The sequence below is a fragment of the Pseudophryne corroboree genome, assembly GCF_028390025.1.
Source record: "Pseudophryne corroboree isolate aPseCor3 chromosome 3 unlocalized genomic scaffold, aPseCor3.hap2 SUPER_3_unloc_1, whole genome shotgun sequence".
Taxonomy (NCBI): domain Eukaryota; kingdom Metazoa; phylum Chordata; class Amphibia; order Anura; family Myobatrachidae; genus Pseudophryne; species Pseudophryne corroboree.
In genome coordinates this window covers 2,169,661-2,187,717 of record NW_026967493.1, presented here as the reverse complement: position 1 = coordinate 2,187,717, position 18,057 = coordinate 2,169,661, and the positions used below count along the sequence as shown (strand labels likewise).

The 18,057-nt window shown below is 48.5% G+C and overlaps 1 protein-coding gene across 4 annotated transcripts in view; it reads right to left on the bottom strand.

Moving 5' to 3' along the window:
• Positions 1 to 18,057, bottom strand: part of LOC134983116 (zinc finger protein OZF-like) — a 294,499-nt gene that overhangs the window by 11,811 nt on the left and 264,631 nt on the right. For 2 of the 4 annotated variants that reach the window (XM_063948832.1, XM_063948833.1), the window contains exons 2-4: positions 13,253 to 13,331; positions 13,036 to 13,133; positions 2,433 to 2,631 (exon numbers count right to left, since the gene is read on the bottom strand). The exons of 1 other annotated variant lie outside the window; for it this stretch is intronic. In XM_063948832.1, the coding sequence (XP_063804902.1) occupies positions 2,433 to 2,631; positions 13,036 to 13,133; positions 13,253 to 13,286 (331 nt within the window). In that variant the 5' untranslated portion in view covers positions 13,287 to 13,331. Of the gene's footprint in view, positions 1 to 2,432; positions 2,632 to 13,035; positions 13,134 to 13,252; positions 13,332 to 18,057 lie in introns of those variants that run through there. One more of the 4 variants, XM_063948834.1, reaches the window with a different exon arrangement.

Sequence of the window (18,057 nt, the reverse complement as noted above, 5' to 3'; positions counted from 1 at the left end):
ATCGTTTGCTTAGAAGCAGGACACCCAAGTTTCTTGGGATCATACAGGACAAACAAAGAGATCGATTTCCTGTGACGAGCAGTCCTCTTCACATAGATTTTCAAAGCCCTCACAACATCCAAGGGCTTTGATGAAATTGAGGAGTTAGTAGCCACTGGCACCACATTAGGTTGGTTGATATGAAATGCCGACACAACCTTTGGAAGAAACTGCTGACGTGTCCGGAGCTCAGCTCCATCTTCGTGGAAGATCAAGTAAGGGCTTTTACAGGACAAAGCCCCCAATTCTGACACACGTCGAGCAGAAGCTAAGGCCAACAACGTGACAGCCTTCCATGTAAGAAATTTGACCATAACCTCCTGTAGAGGCTCAACCCAGTCAGACTGGAGAAACTGCAACACCACATTGAGGTCCTATGGCGCCGTAGGCGGTACAAAGGGAGGTTGGATGTGCAGAACTCCCTTCAAAAAGGTCTGAACCTCAGGGAGGGCAGCCAATTGTTTCTGGAAGAAAATGGACAGGGACGAAATCTGGACCTTCACAGATCCCAACCACAGACCCATATCCACACCTGCTTGGAGGAAGAGGAGAAAACGTCCCAGTTGAAACTCCACCGTAGGAAACCTCTTGGACTCACACCAAGAGACATTTCTTCCAAATACGATGGTAATGTTTAGACGTTACCCCTTTTCTAGCCTGTATCAGGGTAGGAATGACCTTCTTCGGAATGCCCTTCCGAGCAAGTATCAGGCGCTCAACCTCCATGCCGTCAAACGAAGCCGTGGTAAGTCTTGATAGGCAAATGGCCCCTGCTGCAGCAGGTCCTACCGAAGAGGAAGAGGCCTCGGCTCTTCCTGCAAGAGATTCAGAAGGTCCCCGTACCAAGTCCGTCTTGGCCAGTCTGGAGCAATGAGGATCGCTTGAACTCTTGTTCTCCTTACGAGCTTTAGAACTCCTGGAATGAGTGGAAGTGGTGGAAACACGTACACTGACTGGAACACCCACGGAGACACCAGGGCGTCCACTGCCACCGCTTGTCGGGTCGCCGGTGACTCACTCGCCACCGGAATCTTTTGGCTCTGTTAAGGGGTGGCGGCATGCTGTGGGAGTGAGCGGTCACCTCGGGCGGCTAACGATCATCACCCTCAGGAGCTCATGTCCTGTCAGTGGAGATAGTGGCCATTAACCTCTCAGGGTTGGACACTACTCCCCCCTTAGTCCCTTGAAGCAGGGAGGCTGTTGCCAGCAGCCTCCGTGTGCCTAAACTCTAATGAAAAAAATAAAACTAGAAAAACTCCTATGGAGCTGCCCTAGCTGTGACCGGCTCCTCCGGGCACATTTTCTAAACCGAGTCTGGTAGGAGGGGCATAGAGGGAGGAGCCAGCCCACACTATTAAACTCTTAAAGTGCCAGTGGCTCCTAGTGGACCCATCTATACCCAATGGTACTAATGTGGACCCCAGCATCCTCTAGGACGTAAGAGAAATAAACAATATGGGCACATATTCAACTACAGATACATTTCAAGTATGTTGGCGAAACATATTTACTGTATTACCTTATATAGGATATTTAAACATATTCAGTCGCACAGCAAAAGAAACAGAAGCAATAGTTTGGTAGTCTCCATCCCGAAAACAGTGCGGCTGTATCTCGCGTCTCCCCTGCTAAGCGGAATTGACGCCTTAACTTCTTCATGTGCTCCGGCCACAGCCTGGTAAAGTCAGCTGGACTTGCTAGTACATCCTACACAGATGCCCGCCGAAACAGCACTGTATCTGTGGATAAGCGTTGTCGCGACCCGGCAGGAAGTTGTTGGTGCGACTCTAAGGTGCGTGTAAGATGCTTTTTTAGAGAACTTGCTCAAAAAACTTAAGACTACAAAATAAATGAAATAACAAGCTTATGGCTACCAAAATCAGCAGCCCAAAGATAGTGGTCCGGCTCCCGCCTCACCAACAAAAAAAAATGAATTGCATGAGCCAGGAGGTGGGGATATAGGAGACTGGCCTGTTGCATTCTGGGAGGCTGAAAGCTTTTGATCGTTGGTGCTGACGCTACCTCATATCCCAAAGTATACCCTGTGGAGACTACTGTGGACCCTGCAGGAGAAAACATAGGTACCACACAGTGACATGATGTGAGGGGGAGAGCAGGAGTATAATAGGGACTGATGGCTCCTGATGTACGAGATACACCAGAGAGTGTGGGGAGGAGACTGGTCATATCTCTGGGCTGATCTCACAGTGACATGATGTGAAGGGGAGAGCAGGAGCATAATAGGGGCTGATGGCTCTTGACTCCCTTACTGAGAAAATACATAATCCTCATTAGTTTGTACTGACAGAGGAGGGTGTAGTATAAGGGATTGTTGTAGTGACTAAGCAAGGAGAATATGTGACTCTTTTCTGTAATTTGTGTTTATTACTCACCTGTGCTGATATCAGTAGGGATCTCCTCCTCCTTACACTGCTGATCACCCCTCAGATAAGTCTCTTCTTCTCCATCTATATCTTCTTCCTTTATATCAGTCACATACATCTCTTCATCTCCCTCTGTATCTTCTTCCTTTATATCAGTTACTTCTTCCCCTTCTATGTCTTCCGTTTTAATATCAGACAGAAGTTCTACCTAAAAAAAAAACCAGACAAAAAAAAAAATTAGGATTTTAATTACCTACGGGTAAATCCTTTTCTCGTAGTCCATAGAGGATACTGGGGTCCACATTAGTACCATGGGCTATAGACTGGTCCACTAGGAGCCTTGGGCATTTTAAGAAATCAACAGTGTGTACTTGCTCCTCCCTCTATGCCCCTCCGACCAGACTCAGTCTAGAAACTGTGCCCGAGGAGACAGACATATCCAGAGGAAGGATGTAACAGAACAGTGGAGAGATTCGAACCAAAACACAAAAATGAGAGGAAAGCCATGCTAACCAAAACTGAACAGGAACAGCAACAGCTGAACCAACAACATTACTTAACAAAGTAACAGTGCAGGACACACGAAGCACTGGGCGGGCGCCCAGTATTCTCTACGGACTACGAGAAAAGGATTTACCGGTAGGTAATTAAAATCATATCTTCTCTTATGTCCTAGAGGATACTGGGGTCCACATTAGTACCATGGGGATGTACCAAAGCTCCCAAACCGGGTGGGAGAGTGCTGAGGTTTCTGCAGAATTGATTGACCAAACTGAAGGTCCTCAGAGGCCAAAGTATCGAACATGTAGACTTGCAAACATGTTCGAACCCGATGAAGTAGCTGCTCGGCAGAGATGCAAAGCCAAGACACCCCGGCCAGTCACCCAGGAAGAACCCACCGACCTAGTACAGTGGGCTTGTACTTTAGGAACCAGCAATCCTGAAGATGAATAAGCATGCTGGATAGCAAGCCTGATCCAGCGAGCAATAGACTGCTTTATAGCAGGACCCCAATTTTCTTGGGATCATAGAAAACAAACAGCGAGCTTCACGTAGATCTTCAAAGCCCTCACAACATCCAAGGACTTTGAGGTAGCAGAGGTGTCAGTAAGCACCAGAACCACAATAGGTTGGTTGATATGAAACGCAGACACCACCTCAGGAAGAAATTGCTGAGTTCAGCTCTATCTTCATGAAAAATCAAATATGGGCTTTTGTGAGACAACACCCCTAGTTCGGACACACGCCGTGCAGAAGCTAAGGCCAATAGTGTAACAGTCTTCCACGTAAGAAACTTAACGTTAACCTCCTGTAAAGGATCAAACCATTCCAATTGTAGGAACTGCAACACCACGTTCAGATCCCAAGGTGCCGTGGGAGGCACAAAGAGCGGTTGGATGTGCAGAACCCACTTCAAGAACGTCTGAACCTCAGGGAGGGAAGCCAATTGTTTCTGGCAGAAAATGGATAAGGCCGAAATCTGGACCTTCAAGGAGCCCAAACGTAGGCCCACATCCACAGCCGACTGCAGAAAAAGGAGAAACCGTCCCAGTTGAAATTCCACAGCAGGAAATTTCCTGTTTTCTCACTACGAGACAAATTTTTTCCAAATACGGTGGTAATGTTTAGACGTTACACTTTTCCTGGCTTGGATCAGGGTTGGAATGACCTTGTTCGGAATGCCTTTCCGGGCTAAAATCTGACGCTCAACTTCCATTCCATCAAACGCAGCAGTGGTAAGCCTTGATAGACGAGTGGCCCCTGTTGTAGAAGATCCTCTCGAAGAGGTAGCGGCCACGGGTCCTCTAGGAGCATCTCCAGTAGATCTGCGTACCAGGCCCTTCTTGGCCAATCTGGAGCAAAGAGAATTGCTTGAACCTTTTCCCCTTTTTATTCTTTGAGAATTCTTGGGATCAGTGGGAGAGGTAAAAACACGTAACTCAATTGGTAGACCAATGGAGTCACCAGAGCATCCACCGCCACTGCTTGTGGCTCCCTTGACCTGGAACAATACCGCTTTAGCTTCTTATTGAGATGAAAGGCCATCATGGCTATTTGTGGAATTCCCCACCGACGTGTTAAGGACTCAAACATCTGCAGGTGAAGGCTCCACTCTCCCGGGTGGAGGTCGTGACTGCTGAGGAAGTCCGCTTCCCAGTTGTCTACTCCTGGAATGAAGATCGCCGACAGCGCCACCGCGTGTCTTTCTGGCCAGAGGAGAATTCGTTACCTCTGACATTGCTGCTCTGCTCTTTGTTCCACCCTGTCGGTTTATGTACCTTACTGCAGTTACATTGTCCGACTGAACCTGAATGGCGTGATTTTTAAGAAGATGCGATGCTAGTAGAAGGGCGTCGTATATGTCCCTTAGTTCCAGAATATTGGTTGGTTGACTTGACCATTTTCTTTGGAACGGTTTCCCTTGGATAACTGCTCCCCAACCTCTGAGGATTGAGTCTGTGGTTAGCAGAATCCAATTTTGAATCCCGAACCTTTGACCCTCGGTCAGGTGAGAAGTTTGAAGCCACCACAGAAGAGAAATCATGGCTTTTGGCGACAGACGTATCCTCTGGTGCATGTGAAGATGCGATCCGGACCATTTGTTCAACAGATCCAGCTGGAAGGGCCTTGCATGAAATCTTCCACATTGCAGAGCCTCGTAAGAGGTTACCGTCTTCCCCATGGGCGAATGCATAGATGCACCGATATCCGGGTTGATTTTACAACATCCCGCACCACTGACTGGATTACCAATGCCTTTTCCAACGGAAGTAATACCTTGTTCCTCCGTATCCAGTATCATCCCCAGGAACGGAAGCCTTCGTGTTGGTTCCAGGTGGGATTTTGGTAGGTTCAGAATCCACCCGTGGTCCTGGAGTAGTCGGGTTGAGAGGGCAATGCTGTCCAACAACCTCACCTTGGATGGTGCTTTTATCAACAGGTCGTCCAGGTAAAGTATTATGTTCACTCCTTGCTTGCAGAGGAGAAACCTCATCTCTGCCATTACCACGGTGCCGTGGAGAGGCCAAATGGCAGGGCCTGGAACTGGTAGTGACAGTCCTGTAATGCAAACTTTAGAGAAGCCTGATGAGGCGGCCAAATCGGAATATATCCAGAGACACCAGGAATTCCCCTTCTTCCATACCAGAGATCACCGCTCTCAGAGACTCAATCTTGAATTTGAACACCCGTAAGAACGGGTTCAGTGACTTGAGGTTTAAAATGGGCCTTACCGAACCGTCCGGTTTCGATACCACAAACAGGTTTGAATAATAACCCTTGTTTTGCAGTTGAAGTGGAACTGGAACAATGACCTGAGTCAGTACCAGTTGTTGAATTGCTGCTGTAAAGTCATACTTGCTTCTGGAGAAGCTGTTAAGCCCGATTCAAAGAATCTGTGAGGTGGGAGTTCCTGAAACCCCAGTCTGTATCCTTGGGCGATAAAATCTTTGACCCAGGGATCCTGGCGTGATGTTTCCCATATCAATCGGGTTCCCACCTGCCAGTCTTCCAGGCAGTGTGGTCCACCGTCATGCAGAAGGCTTAGAGGAAGCAGAACCGGAGGTATGTTCCTGTGAACCTGCAGATGCCAGTTTTCTGGGTTTACCTCTAGCACCTCTGAAGGCTGTAGAGGAACCCCTGGATTTATTCTTACATTTGGCTGTCCGAAAGGACTGCAACGTTCAAGCAGAGGAGGACTTCCCAGCTGGGTGCTGCGGATGGAAGATATGCAGACTTACCCGCAGTTGCCTTGGATATCTCCAAACAAGATCTCACCTGTGAAAGGTAGGCTCTCCACGCCTTTCCTGGAATCTGCGTCCGCAGTTCACTGGCGTATCCATAAGCCTCTGCATGGTGACACTGCCATGGCAGTGACGTGTGCAGTGAGCAGACCTATTTCATTCATGGCCTCCACCATAAAATTCGCAGAGTCTTGTATATGTTGCAGGAGCAAAACGATCTCTCCCCTGTGTAGAGAATCCAAATAATCAATTCGGTTACCTGACCATTTTGCAATGGCCCTACTGATCCATGCACAAGCAATAGTGGGTCTCTGGGCCACCCCCGCAGCTGTGTACAGGGATTTGAGAGTTTCAATCTTGCGGTCAGCTGTGTCTTTTAAGGAGGCTGCGCCTGGGACAGGTAAAATAATTTTACGTGACAATCAAGATACAGATGCGTCTATGATCGGTGGGTTTTCCCATTTCTTTCCATGCTCCTGAGGGAAAGGGAAGGAAATGAGCAACCTCTTAGTGATCTGAAACTTTTTCACTGGATTTACCCAAGTTACTTCAAACAGAAAATTTTACTCTTTTGATGCAGGAAAAGTAGCTGAGGATTTCATCTTGAGCTGCGTACCCCACTCACGTGTCAGAAGTGATCTTTCTGCGTATAAAGGTATCTTTAAATAAGCAGCCAATTCAGTTGATTTTAGGAAAAATATGCATTTTAATTAATAAAAGTTCATGACGTAAACTTGCAAAAAGGTTCAAAATAGTCCAATCTCAGCTTGCACCAACTAATAGGTCTTTTTGCACACCTTGAAAAAGACCTATTCGGTCGAAACGGCGTTGGTGCAAGCTGAGATTGGACTATTTTTAACCTTTTTGGAAGTTTACGTAATCTGTTTTACTGATAAGGTACACCGGGGCCATATACACACAGTGGGTATTCCGGATTTCCCACTTGTATTGGAGTTTTTTGTTTTCATCTTCTCCCTATGCCCTGGTAGGCACCTCACAGTGACAGGCTTGACCAGCTTGTATTTTATTTTGAAATTTTATTAACACACGTGAGTGGGGTACGCAGTACCTATATGAACAATTGTGAAAGCTCTACATAAAGATACCATTATATGTAATTCCCCAATTTCTGTCTATGTGAGTTTCGGTACGCGTCATTCTGTACTTGGATTGGTGGCGAGATTTTATCCTTCTCTCCTATCAAGTTTATCTTCACACCAGGTTTCCATTTCTGGACATCACCGAAACAGATTTGTTTAAACATCACTACACATTGGACTTTTATTTCATTTTTTTGCATATTCTCTGTGGACATTTGGAGCACGACTTGATGATCTGAGGACTCTCTCTGAAATACCTACCATATTGTAATAATAAGATTTTAAACCTACCGCTAAATCTTTTTCTCCTAGTCCGTAGAGGATGCTAGGGACTCCGTAAGGACCATGGGGTATAGACGGGCTCCGCAGGAGACATGGACACTATAAAGAACTTTCAGTATGGGTGTGCACTGACTCCTCCCTCTATGCCCCTCCTCCAGACCTCAGTTAGAAAACTGTGCCCAGAGGAGATGGACAATATGAGGAAAGGATTTTGTAAACCTAAGGGCAAGATTCATACCAGCCCACACCAATCATACCATATTACCTGGAATATACACAACCAGTCAACAGTATGAACAAAAAACAGCATCAGTCAAAGACCGATCCCAACTGCAACATAACCCTTATGAAAGCAACAACTATATACAAATCTTGCAGATTTAGTCCGCACTGGGACGGGCGCCCAGCATCCTCTACGGACTAGGAGAAAAAGATTTACCTATAGGTTTAAATCTTATTTTCGCTTACGTCCTAGAGGATGCTGGGGACTCCGTAAGGACCATGGGGTTTATACCAAAGTTCCAAACCGAGCGGGAGAGTGCGGATGACTCTGCAGCACCGACTGAGCAAACGCAAGGTCCTCCTCAGCCAGGGTATCAAACTTGTAGAATTTTGCAAAGGTGTTTGAACCCAACCAAGTTGCTTCTTGGTAAAGCTGTAATACCGAGACGCCTCGGGCAGCCGCCCAAGAAGAGCCCACCTTCCTAGTGTAATGGGCCTTTACGGAATTTGGTAACGACAATCCAGCCGTAGAATGAGCCTGCTGAATCGTGTTACAGATCCAGCGAGCAATAGTCTGCTTAGAAGCAGGAGCGCCAACCTTGTTGGCTACATACAGGACAAACAGAGCCTCTGTTTTCCTAACCCTAGCCGTCCTGGCTACATAAATCTTTAAGGCCCTGACTACATCAAGGGACTTGGAGTCTTCCCAGTCCCCCGTAGCCACAGGCACCACAATAGGTTGGTTCATATGAAAAGAAGAAACCATCTTCGGAAAAAATTGAGGACGCATCCTCGACTCAGCTCTATCCACATGGAAAATCAAATAGGGGCTCTTGTGGGACAAGGCCGCCAATTCGGACACCCACCTTGCAGATGCCAAGGCCAATAACATGACCACCTTCCACGTGAGAAATTTTAATTCAACTGTTTGAAGAGGTTCAAACCAGTGAGAACTCAGGAATTTTAAGACCACGTTAAGGTCCCACGGTGCCACTGGAGGCACAAAGGGGGGCTGGATGTGCAGCACTCCCTTCAAAAACGTCTGGACTTCTGGAAGAGAAGCCAATTCCCTCTGAAAGAAGACAGATAGGCTCCATTAAGGTACAGATTTTGGCCCTAACTTCAGGCCCATATCCACTCCTGTCTGTAGAAAGTGAAGAAATCGTCCCAAATGGAAATCTTCCGCAGGAGCATTCTTGGCTTCACACCAAGATACATACTTCCTCCAGATACGGTGATAATGCTTAGCCGTCACCTCCTTCCTAGCCTTGATGAGAGTAGGGATGACTTCCTCCGGAATACCTTTCTCAGCTAGGATCTGGTGTTCAACCGCCATGCCGTCAAACGTAACCGCAGTAAGTCTTGGAACACACATGGCCCCTGCTGTAACAGGTCCTCCCTGAGAGGAAGAGGCCACGGGTCTTCTGAGAGCATTTCCTGAAGATCTGAGTACCAGGCCCTTCGATGCCAATCTAGGACAATTAGTATTGCCTGTACTCTCTTTAGTCTTATGAGTCTCAATATCTTTGAGATGAGAGAAAGAGGAGGAAACACATAGACCGACCGAAATACCCATGGTGTCACTAGGGTGTCTACTGCTACTGCTTGAGGGTCCCTTGACCTGGCACAATACCTCCAAAGCTTCTTGTTGAGGCGTGACGCCATCATGTCTATTTGAGGAATTTCCCAAAGACCCGTTATCTCTGCAAAAACTTCTTGATGAAGTCCACACTCTCCTGGATGTAGATCGTGTCTGCTGAGGAAGTCTGCTTCACAGTTGTCCACTCCCGGAATGAAGACTGCTGTCCGAGTGCTTACATGATTTTCTGCCCAGCGAAGAATCCTGGTGGCTTCCGCCATCGCCACTATGATCCTTGACCCGCCTTGGCGGTTTACATGAGCCACGGCTGTGACGTTGTCTGATTGGATCAGAACCGGGAAGCCCCGAAGAAGAGTCTCCGCTTGTTGCAGGCCGTTGTATATGGCCCTGAATTCCAGTATGTTGATGTGTAGGCAAGCCTCCTGGCTTGACCATAATCCTTGAAAATGTCTTCCTTGTGTGACTGCTCCCCATCCTCGTCCAAGTATGGGATAATTGTGACTCCCTGCCTGCGCAGGAGCACCATCATCTCTGCCATTACCTTGGTGAAAATCCTCGGGGCCGTGGAAAGCCCAAACGGCAACGTCTGAAACTGGTAATGACAGTCCAGTACAGCGAATCTCAGGTATTCCTGATGAGGAGGGTATATGGGGACATGAAGGTATGCATCCTTTATGTCTAGTGACACCATAAAATCCCCCCCTTCCAGGCTGGAGCGATTCCATCTTGAATTTGAACTTTTTTAAGTACAGGTTTAGGGATTTCAGATTTAAAATGGGTCTGACCGAACCATCCGGCTTCGGGACCACAAACAGGGTTGAATAATACCCTTTTCCCTGTTGAACCAGGGGAACCTTGACCACCACTTGCTGTTGACACAGCTTTTGAATTGCAGCTAACACCACCTCCCTTTCCGGTGGTGAAGCTGGTAAGGCTGACTTGAAAAATCGTCAGGGGGGCACCTCTTCGAATTCCAGCTTGTAGCCCTGGGAAACAATTTAGATTGCCCAAGGATCCACTTCTGAAAGAACCCAGATTTGGCTGAAAAGTCGAAGACGTACCCCCACCGGTGCGGACTCCCTTTGGGGAGCCCCAGCGTCATGTGGTGTATTTTGTAGAAGCCGGGGAGGACTTTTGCTCCTGGGAGCTAGCCAACGCAGGTGTTCTTTTCCCTTTACCCTTACCTCTGACAAGGAAAGAGGAGCCCCGACCTCTTCTGGTCTTATGCGACCGAAAGGAATGCATCTGATACTGTGGAGTTTTCTTTTGCTGTTGGGGAACAAAAGGTAAAAATGTAGATTTACCCGCGGTAGCTGTGGCAACCAGGTCCGCGAGCACCTCCCCAAACAACACTTCACCCTTGTAAGGTAAAACCTCCATATGTTTCTTGGAGTCTGCGTCACCAGTCCATTGGCGGGTCCATAGAGCTCGCCTCGCAGAAATAGCCATTGCATTGGCTCTGGAACCCAGCAGTCCAACGTCTCTTTGAGCGTCCCTCATAAATAAGACTGCGTCTTTAATGTGGGCTAATGTTAATAAAATAGTATCCCTGTCCAGGGTATCCAGGCCCTCTGACAAGGTATCTGTCCATGCTGCAACTGCGCTACATACCCATGCCGATGCTATTGCCGGTCTGAGCAAAACACCTGTATGCGCATAAATAGACTTTAAAGTAGTCTCCTGTCGGCGATCAGCAGGGTCCTTGAGGGCTGCCGTGTCCGGAGACTGTAGCACCACATTCTTGGACAGGCGTGTCAACGCACCCTGTCCTGAGCAGGGAAAAGGTACGCCATAAGAATCCTTTTGGGAATCTGCAGTTTTTTATCTGGAGTTTCCCAAGCTTCGTTCAGCTCATGAGAAGGGGGGAAGGTTACCTCAGGTTTCTTCTCCTTATACATGCGCACCCTCGTGTCAGGGACAGAGGGGTCATCTGTGATATGCAAAACCTCTTTCACTGCAATAATCATACACTGAATACCCTTTGCCACCCAGTAGCCTAAGAAGAAGAGCCTATCACTTAAGTAGGTCTGCTTCTCTCTCCTCAGTCCCACGATGCAGGGAGCCTGTTGCCAGCAGTGCTCCCTGAAAATAAAAAACCTAACAAAATTATTTTATCAGAGAAACTCAGTAGAGCACCCCTGTAGAGCACCCATTCTCCTCTGGGCACAGAATCTAACTGAGGTCTGGAGGAGGGGCATAGAGGAAGAAGCCAGTGCACACCCATACTGAAAGTTCTTTATAGTGCCCATGTCTCCTGCGGAGCCCTTCTATACCCCATGGTCCTTACAGAGTCCCCAGCATCCTCTAGGACGTAAGAGAAAATTATTTTATTCATTCATGATCTTATTTCATTTAGTTTTTTATTTGTATTTGACATTGTGATTACTTTGTCGCCTTTGATTATTCCTCTTTCATTATAATGTGGAAGTTTACACACACACACGCGAATACAGGTTAAGCACAATTAACCAACAGAGCCCTCTAGGAAGACACAGAGGGGTAAATTTACTAAAGTGGGAGATTTTTAGAACATGGCAACCAATCAGATTCTACTTATCATTTATCTAGCTGCTTCTAGCAGATAATAGATATAATCTGATTGGTTGCTATGGGCAACATCACCAGTTCTAAAAATCTCCCACCTTAGTAAATTTACCCCAGAGTTGTGAGGAAACCAGCCACACAGCACCCCCTTTATCTAATAATAATCTCAGCTGGGCGCAGACTAAGTACCCTTAATAGGGTGCTTCCCTGCCAGCGTTTTCAGTGTGAGCTGCAGAGGGAAAATGGTGCTGGTGAGCTGCTGGAGCTGCTGGAGCTGCTCATAGTGAAGCCCCGCCCCCTTAATGGAGCTCGGATTCCCGCTTTTTTATACTGGCCTGAGGTAATTTTTATGCCTCACAGAGGGTTAAAACCCTTGCTAGGTGGGTATGCATTGGTGGCTTAGTGCGTCCCTCACAGCGGGACACACGTTTGTGTATGTCCTCTGGGCCCCCTGGAGCGCAGCCTGCACTCAGAGCTGCGCTCCTACCCTTGTGCCGCCAGTCCCGCCGGCGACCCGCTAACTGGGACGCCGACGCTGTACTCACCACTCTTCTATCTTCAGGCTCTGTTAGGGGTGGCGGCGTGCTGCGGGAGGATACACTCGCCGTGGTGTGGCTTGCGAATGACTCCCTCAGGAGCTCAGTATCCGGTCAGCAGAGAAACGGGACCATTAACTCTTCAGGAAGTTGGGCCGTTCTCCCCCCTAAGTCCCACGGAGCAGGCTGTCTGATGCCAAACAGCACTGTCTGAAAATAACAAACAGAAAAAATAAATGTAGAAAACTCTTCAGAAGCTCTCCAAAGCGTGACCGGCTCCTCTGGGCACATTCTCTAAACTGAGTCTGGTAGGAGGGGCATAGAGGGAGGAGCCAGTACAGACTATTGATTTCTTAAAGTGCCCAAGGCTCCTAGTGGACCCGTCTATACCCAATGGTACTAATGTGGACCCCAGTATCATCTAACACGTAAGAGAAAAACAATATACTATAATGACATTTGCATACAGTCAGATTAAACGGAGGTGAAAAAGTATAACATCAGTGTATAAGACACACAGCTCCTCTACAGATCATATATTGTGTGGTCTGTTGGTATATTGGGGAGACCCTAAATCCCACCTACCTGATCCTCCTGTGGGATCATGTGATTCTCCTCTGTACAATCCTGGGAATACAGAGGATGGGGACATCTCTCTGGGGTATATCTGTTACTGGGTCCATCTGTAGGAGACACACAGTGACTGAGTACAGTGTATATATGTGATTATCAGATGATGTGTGTATAAAGGAGGCCCCCATACATACTCTCGCCTGTACAATACATGACAGTCTCCTCTTACCCAGTGATGTGAGTGGCCGGTGATTCTCCATCATCACGTCCTTGTACAGACTCCTGTGTTCCTCTATATACTCCCCTTCCTGCATGGAGACATAGACAGTGACATCCTGACACCTTATAGGAACCTGACACACACAATGATACAGTCATCACCCAGACACATCCCCCGGTGTTACTGTATAATGTCCCATTCCCAGCAGTCACCTCTCCAGTCAGCACCCAGACACATCCCCTGGTGTTACTGTATAATGACCCATTCCCAGCAGTCACCTCTCCAGTCATCACCCAGACACGTCCCCTGGTGTTACTGTATAATGCCCCATTCCCAGCAGTCACCTCTCCAGTCATCACCCGTACACATCCCCTGGTGTTACTGTATAATGCCCCATTCCCAGCAGTCACCTCTCTAGTCATCACCCAGGCACATCCCCTGGTGTTACTGTATAATGTCCCATTCCCAGCAGTCACCTCTCCAGTCATCACCCAGACACATTCCCTGGTGTTACTGTATAATGCTCCATTACCAGCAGTAACCTCACCTCCCCAGTCATGTCCCTGTATTATTACTACAGATATAAGTGATGTCACTGTGACACTTCTAGATCCCCTCACCACCCCAGTCATGTCCCTGTATTATTACTATAGATATAAGTGACGTCACAGTGACACTCCCAGGAGTCTGATATACATTTGCTTCATACTGCTCCAATTAATAATAACAACAACAACAACCCGACACTAGAGGCCACTCCTCCTGTAAAATGAAAATGACAAGACGCCACAGACTGCTCCACCTGTGTAGCCCACTGTATAGTAGGTGTCATCATGTCACTTACCGGTGCTGTGATGTGCTGGCCTCTGAAGGTCACATCCTCAGCCTGGCAGCATATTCCATGATTGCCTGCAATGTGCAGAGACTCTCTCTAGTGTGTACCCCGCTTGCCATACAGCATGTACCCCAATGAATTCCCACCATCTCCAGAGTATGGGCACCGCCATGACACCTGCAGTCAGCTGACTTGGTGCTAGGTGCTATCCACTCCTGAGCACTGGAGCACTCACATGACCTGATTCTCCAATCACTGCTGACCTGTGGGTATATACAGAGGCGTAACTAAGGCAGAGTGAGTGGGGCACGTGCCCTTGGCGCATTGGCAGGCCCAGCAGAGGGGGGCGCCGCTGGCGGACAGGGCATCATGCCCACCCGCCCCTGTCCCGCTGCAATGTGACGGGAGGAGAGGGCTGCATCTCCCTGCCCCTCAATGTGCTCACTGTGTGTCTGTATCTGGCCTCCGGCGGCGTTAGCCAATCAGAGCTAGCGGACCGGCTAATGAACCGGCGCCACATTTAAGATAGCAGCAGCAGGAGACCGGACTTCATGTAGCGTTGAGGGGCAGAAGAGGCACTGCGCTCTCCTCCCCCACCATAGCACAGGGCAGCGGTGACGGTCGGGATCCTGACTGAAGTAAGCGGCGGCGGGGACGGAGGTGCATCTGGCACTGTGGGGCACTGTGCATCTGGCACTGAGGGGCACTGTGCATCTGGCACTGTGGGGCAATTGTGCATCTGGCACTGTGGGGCAATTGTGCATCTGGCACTGTGGGGCAATTGTGCATCTGGCACTGTGGGGCAATTGTGCATCTGGCACTGTGGGGCAATTGTGCATCTGGCACTGTGGGGCAATTGTGCATCTGGCACTGTGGGGCAATTGTGCATCTGGCACTGTGGGGCAATTGTGCATCTGGCACAGTGTAAAAAGGGGACTCTGCATGCGTACTGTGCAAACCTTGAATGAAGGTGTGCCGAGAGACGACACAAGGGGTAGGTGTAAGTGTGCTGAGAGGCGACACAGGGGGTAGGTGATAGTAATGTTGGCATGCCCCATTTTCAGTGCCCACACCCCTTCTGGAGCGTGGCCGTGCACATACTTCTTTTTGTGTTTTGTTGTTTTTTGTTTTTTTTTGGGGGGGGGCACTCTTTGTCTATCCCTGGGCTCCGAAAACCCTAGTTAAGCCTCCGGGTATATAGCCACAGTTCCTGCTCAGTGTCATTGCTTAGAACAATGCGTCACATCCTGTGAATGAGTGTCTCCTGGCTCCAGTCTCCTGAAACTCTCCTGTGTCAGTGCTCCGTGGAACTACAGGCACCAGCCATCCAGTTCAGTTGCAGCTCCATCTGCATTCTGCTCCAACATTCACTAGCAGTCTCCTGAAACTCTCCTGTGTCAGTGCTCCGTGGAACTACAGGCACCAGCCATCCAGTTTGTTTTAGCTATACTCTGCTCCTACAACCACTTGCAGTAATAGACTCTCTCTCCAGGTGCTGCATATCATACTCACGTTGAGGTAATTGAGGAGTCAGTAGCCACTGGCACCACAATAGGTTGGTTGATATGAAAAGCCGACACAACCTTCGGAAGAAATTGCTGATGTGTCCTGAGCTCAGCTCCATCTTCATGGAAAATCAAGTAGGGGTTCTTGCAGGACAATGCCCCCAATTCGGACACGCCTAGCAGATGTCAATGCCAATAGTGTGACAGACTTCCAAGTAAGAAACCTGACCTCAACCTCCTGTAGAACCAATCCGATTGCAGGAACTGCAGCACCAGGTTGAGATCCCAAGGTGCCGTAGGAGGCACAAAGGGAGGTTGGATGTGCAGAACCCCTTTCAAGAAAATCGGAACCTCAGGGAGGGCATCCAATTGTTTCTGAAAGAAAATGGACAAGGCCGAAATCTGGACTTTTATGGAGCTCAAACGCAGTCCCACATCCACTCCTGCTTGCAGGAAGAGGCTATACCATCCAAGTTTGAACTCCCCCGAAGGAAACCTCTTGGATTCACACCAAGACACACCGTTTCCAAATCCGATGGTAATGTCTTGACATTACACCTTTCCTAGCCTGTATCAGGGTAGGAATAACCCTGTTCGGAATGCCCTTCCGAGCTAAGATCTGGCGTTCAACCTCCATGCCGTCAAACGTAGCCATGGTAAGTCTTGATAAGCAAACGGACCCTGTTGCAGAAGGTCCTCTTGAAGAGGAAGAGGCCTCGGATCTTCCAGCAGTAACTCCAGAATATCCGCGTACCAAGGCCTTCTTGGCCAGTCCGGAGCAATGAGGATCACCTGAACTCTTGTTCTTTTGATTAGTTTGAGAATCCTTGGGATGAGTGGAAGCGGAAGGAACACATACACTGACTTGAACACCCACAGAATTACCAGGGCATCCACTGCCACTGCTTGTGGATCCCTCAAACTGGTACAGTACAGTTGAAGCTTCTTGTTGAGGCATGAGGCCCATCATGTCTATTTGAGGTACGCCCCAAAGACTTGTCACCTCTGCGAACACCTCTAGGTCGAGGCCCCACTCTCCCAGATGGAGATCGTGTCTGCTGAAGAAGTCTACTTCCCAGTTGTCCACTCCCTGTCTTTCCGCCCAGGGGATGATTCTTTTTACCTCCGACATTGCAGCTCTGCTCTTCGTTGCGCCTTGTTGGTTTATGTAGGCCACCGTAGTTACATTGTCCGACTGAACCTGAATGGCCTGATCTTTCAGAAGATGTGCTGCTTGTAGAAGACTGTTGTACAAGGCTCTTAGTTCCAGAATGTTTATTAGAAGGATGGATTCCAGACTTGACCACCTTCCCTGGAAGTTTTGCCCTTGAGTGACTGCTCCCCAACCTCAGAGCCTCATAGGAGGCAACCATCTTCCCCAGAAGGCAAATGCACTGATGAACCGATACCCGGGCAGGCTTCAAGACCTCCAGAACCATTGCTTGTATCACCAACGCTTTCTCTTACGGTAGAAACACTCTCTGTACTTCCGTGTCGAGGATCATCCCCAGGAAGGACAGTCTCCTGGTCGGCTCCAAATGAGACTTTGGAAAGTTCAGGATCCATCCATGATCCTGGAGCAGTTCAGTTGTGAGAGCAATGCTCCGTAACAGCTTCTCCCTGGAAGTCACTTTTATCAGCAGGTAGTCCAGATAAGGAATTATGTTCACACCCTAGCATCATCTCCGCCATCACCTTGTTGAACACTCTTGGTGCCATGGAGAGACCAAACGGCAGCGCCTGGAACTGATAGCGACAGTCCAGCAGCGCAAATCTGAGATATCCTGATGAGGCGGCCAGATCGGGATGTGAAGGTACACATCCTTGATATCCAGGGATACCAGGAATTCCCCCTTCCTCCAGACCTGAGATCACCGCTCTCAGAGACTCTATCTTGAATTTGAATTCCCTCAAGTAGTGGGTCAATGACTTTAGGTTTAATATCAGCCTTACCGAACCATCCGGTTTCGGTACCACAAACAGGTTTCCGTAATAACCCTTGTGTTGTAGGTGAGGTGGAACTGGAACAATGACATTTGACCTTCGCAACTTTTGAATGGTTTGCTGTAGGATAGCACTTTCCGTCAGCGAAGCTGGCAAGCCTGATTTCAAGAATATGTGAGATCGGAGTTCTTGAAACTCCAGTCTGTACCCCTGGGTAACAATATCTTGTACCCAGGGATCCAGGCATGAGGACGCCCAGACAAGACTGACATTTCTTAGTCTTGCTCCCACCTGTCCGATCTCCAGGCTGGGAGGTCCAGCGTCATGCCGAGGATTTTGAGGAAGCAGAACCAGGTTTCTGTTCCTGGGAACCTGTGGGTGCAGGTTTTCGGGACTTCCCCCGACCACCTCTAAAGAAAGTGGAGGGGGATTTGGACTTTTTGCTTTAGTGGTCCGAAAGGACAGCATTGCAGACGTAGGATATGATTTCTTAGTCGGTGGTGTAGCAGAGGGAAGAAGTGTCAACTTAC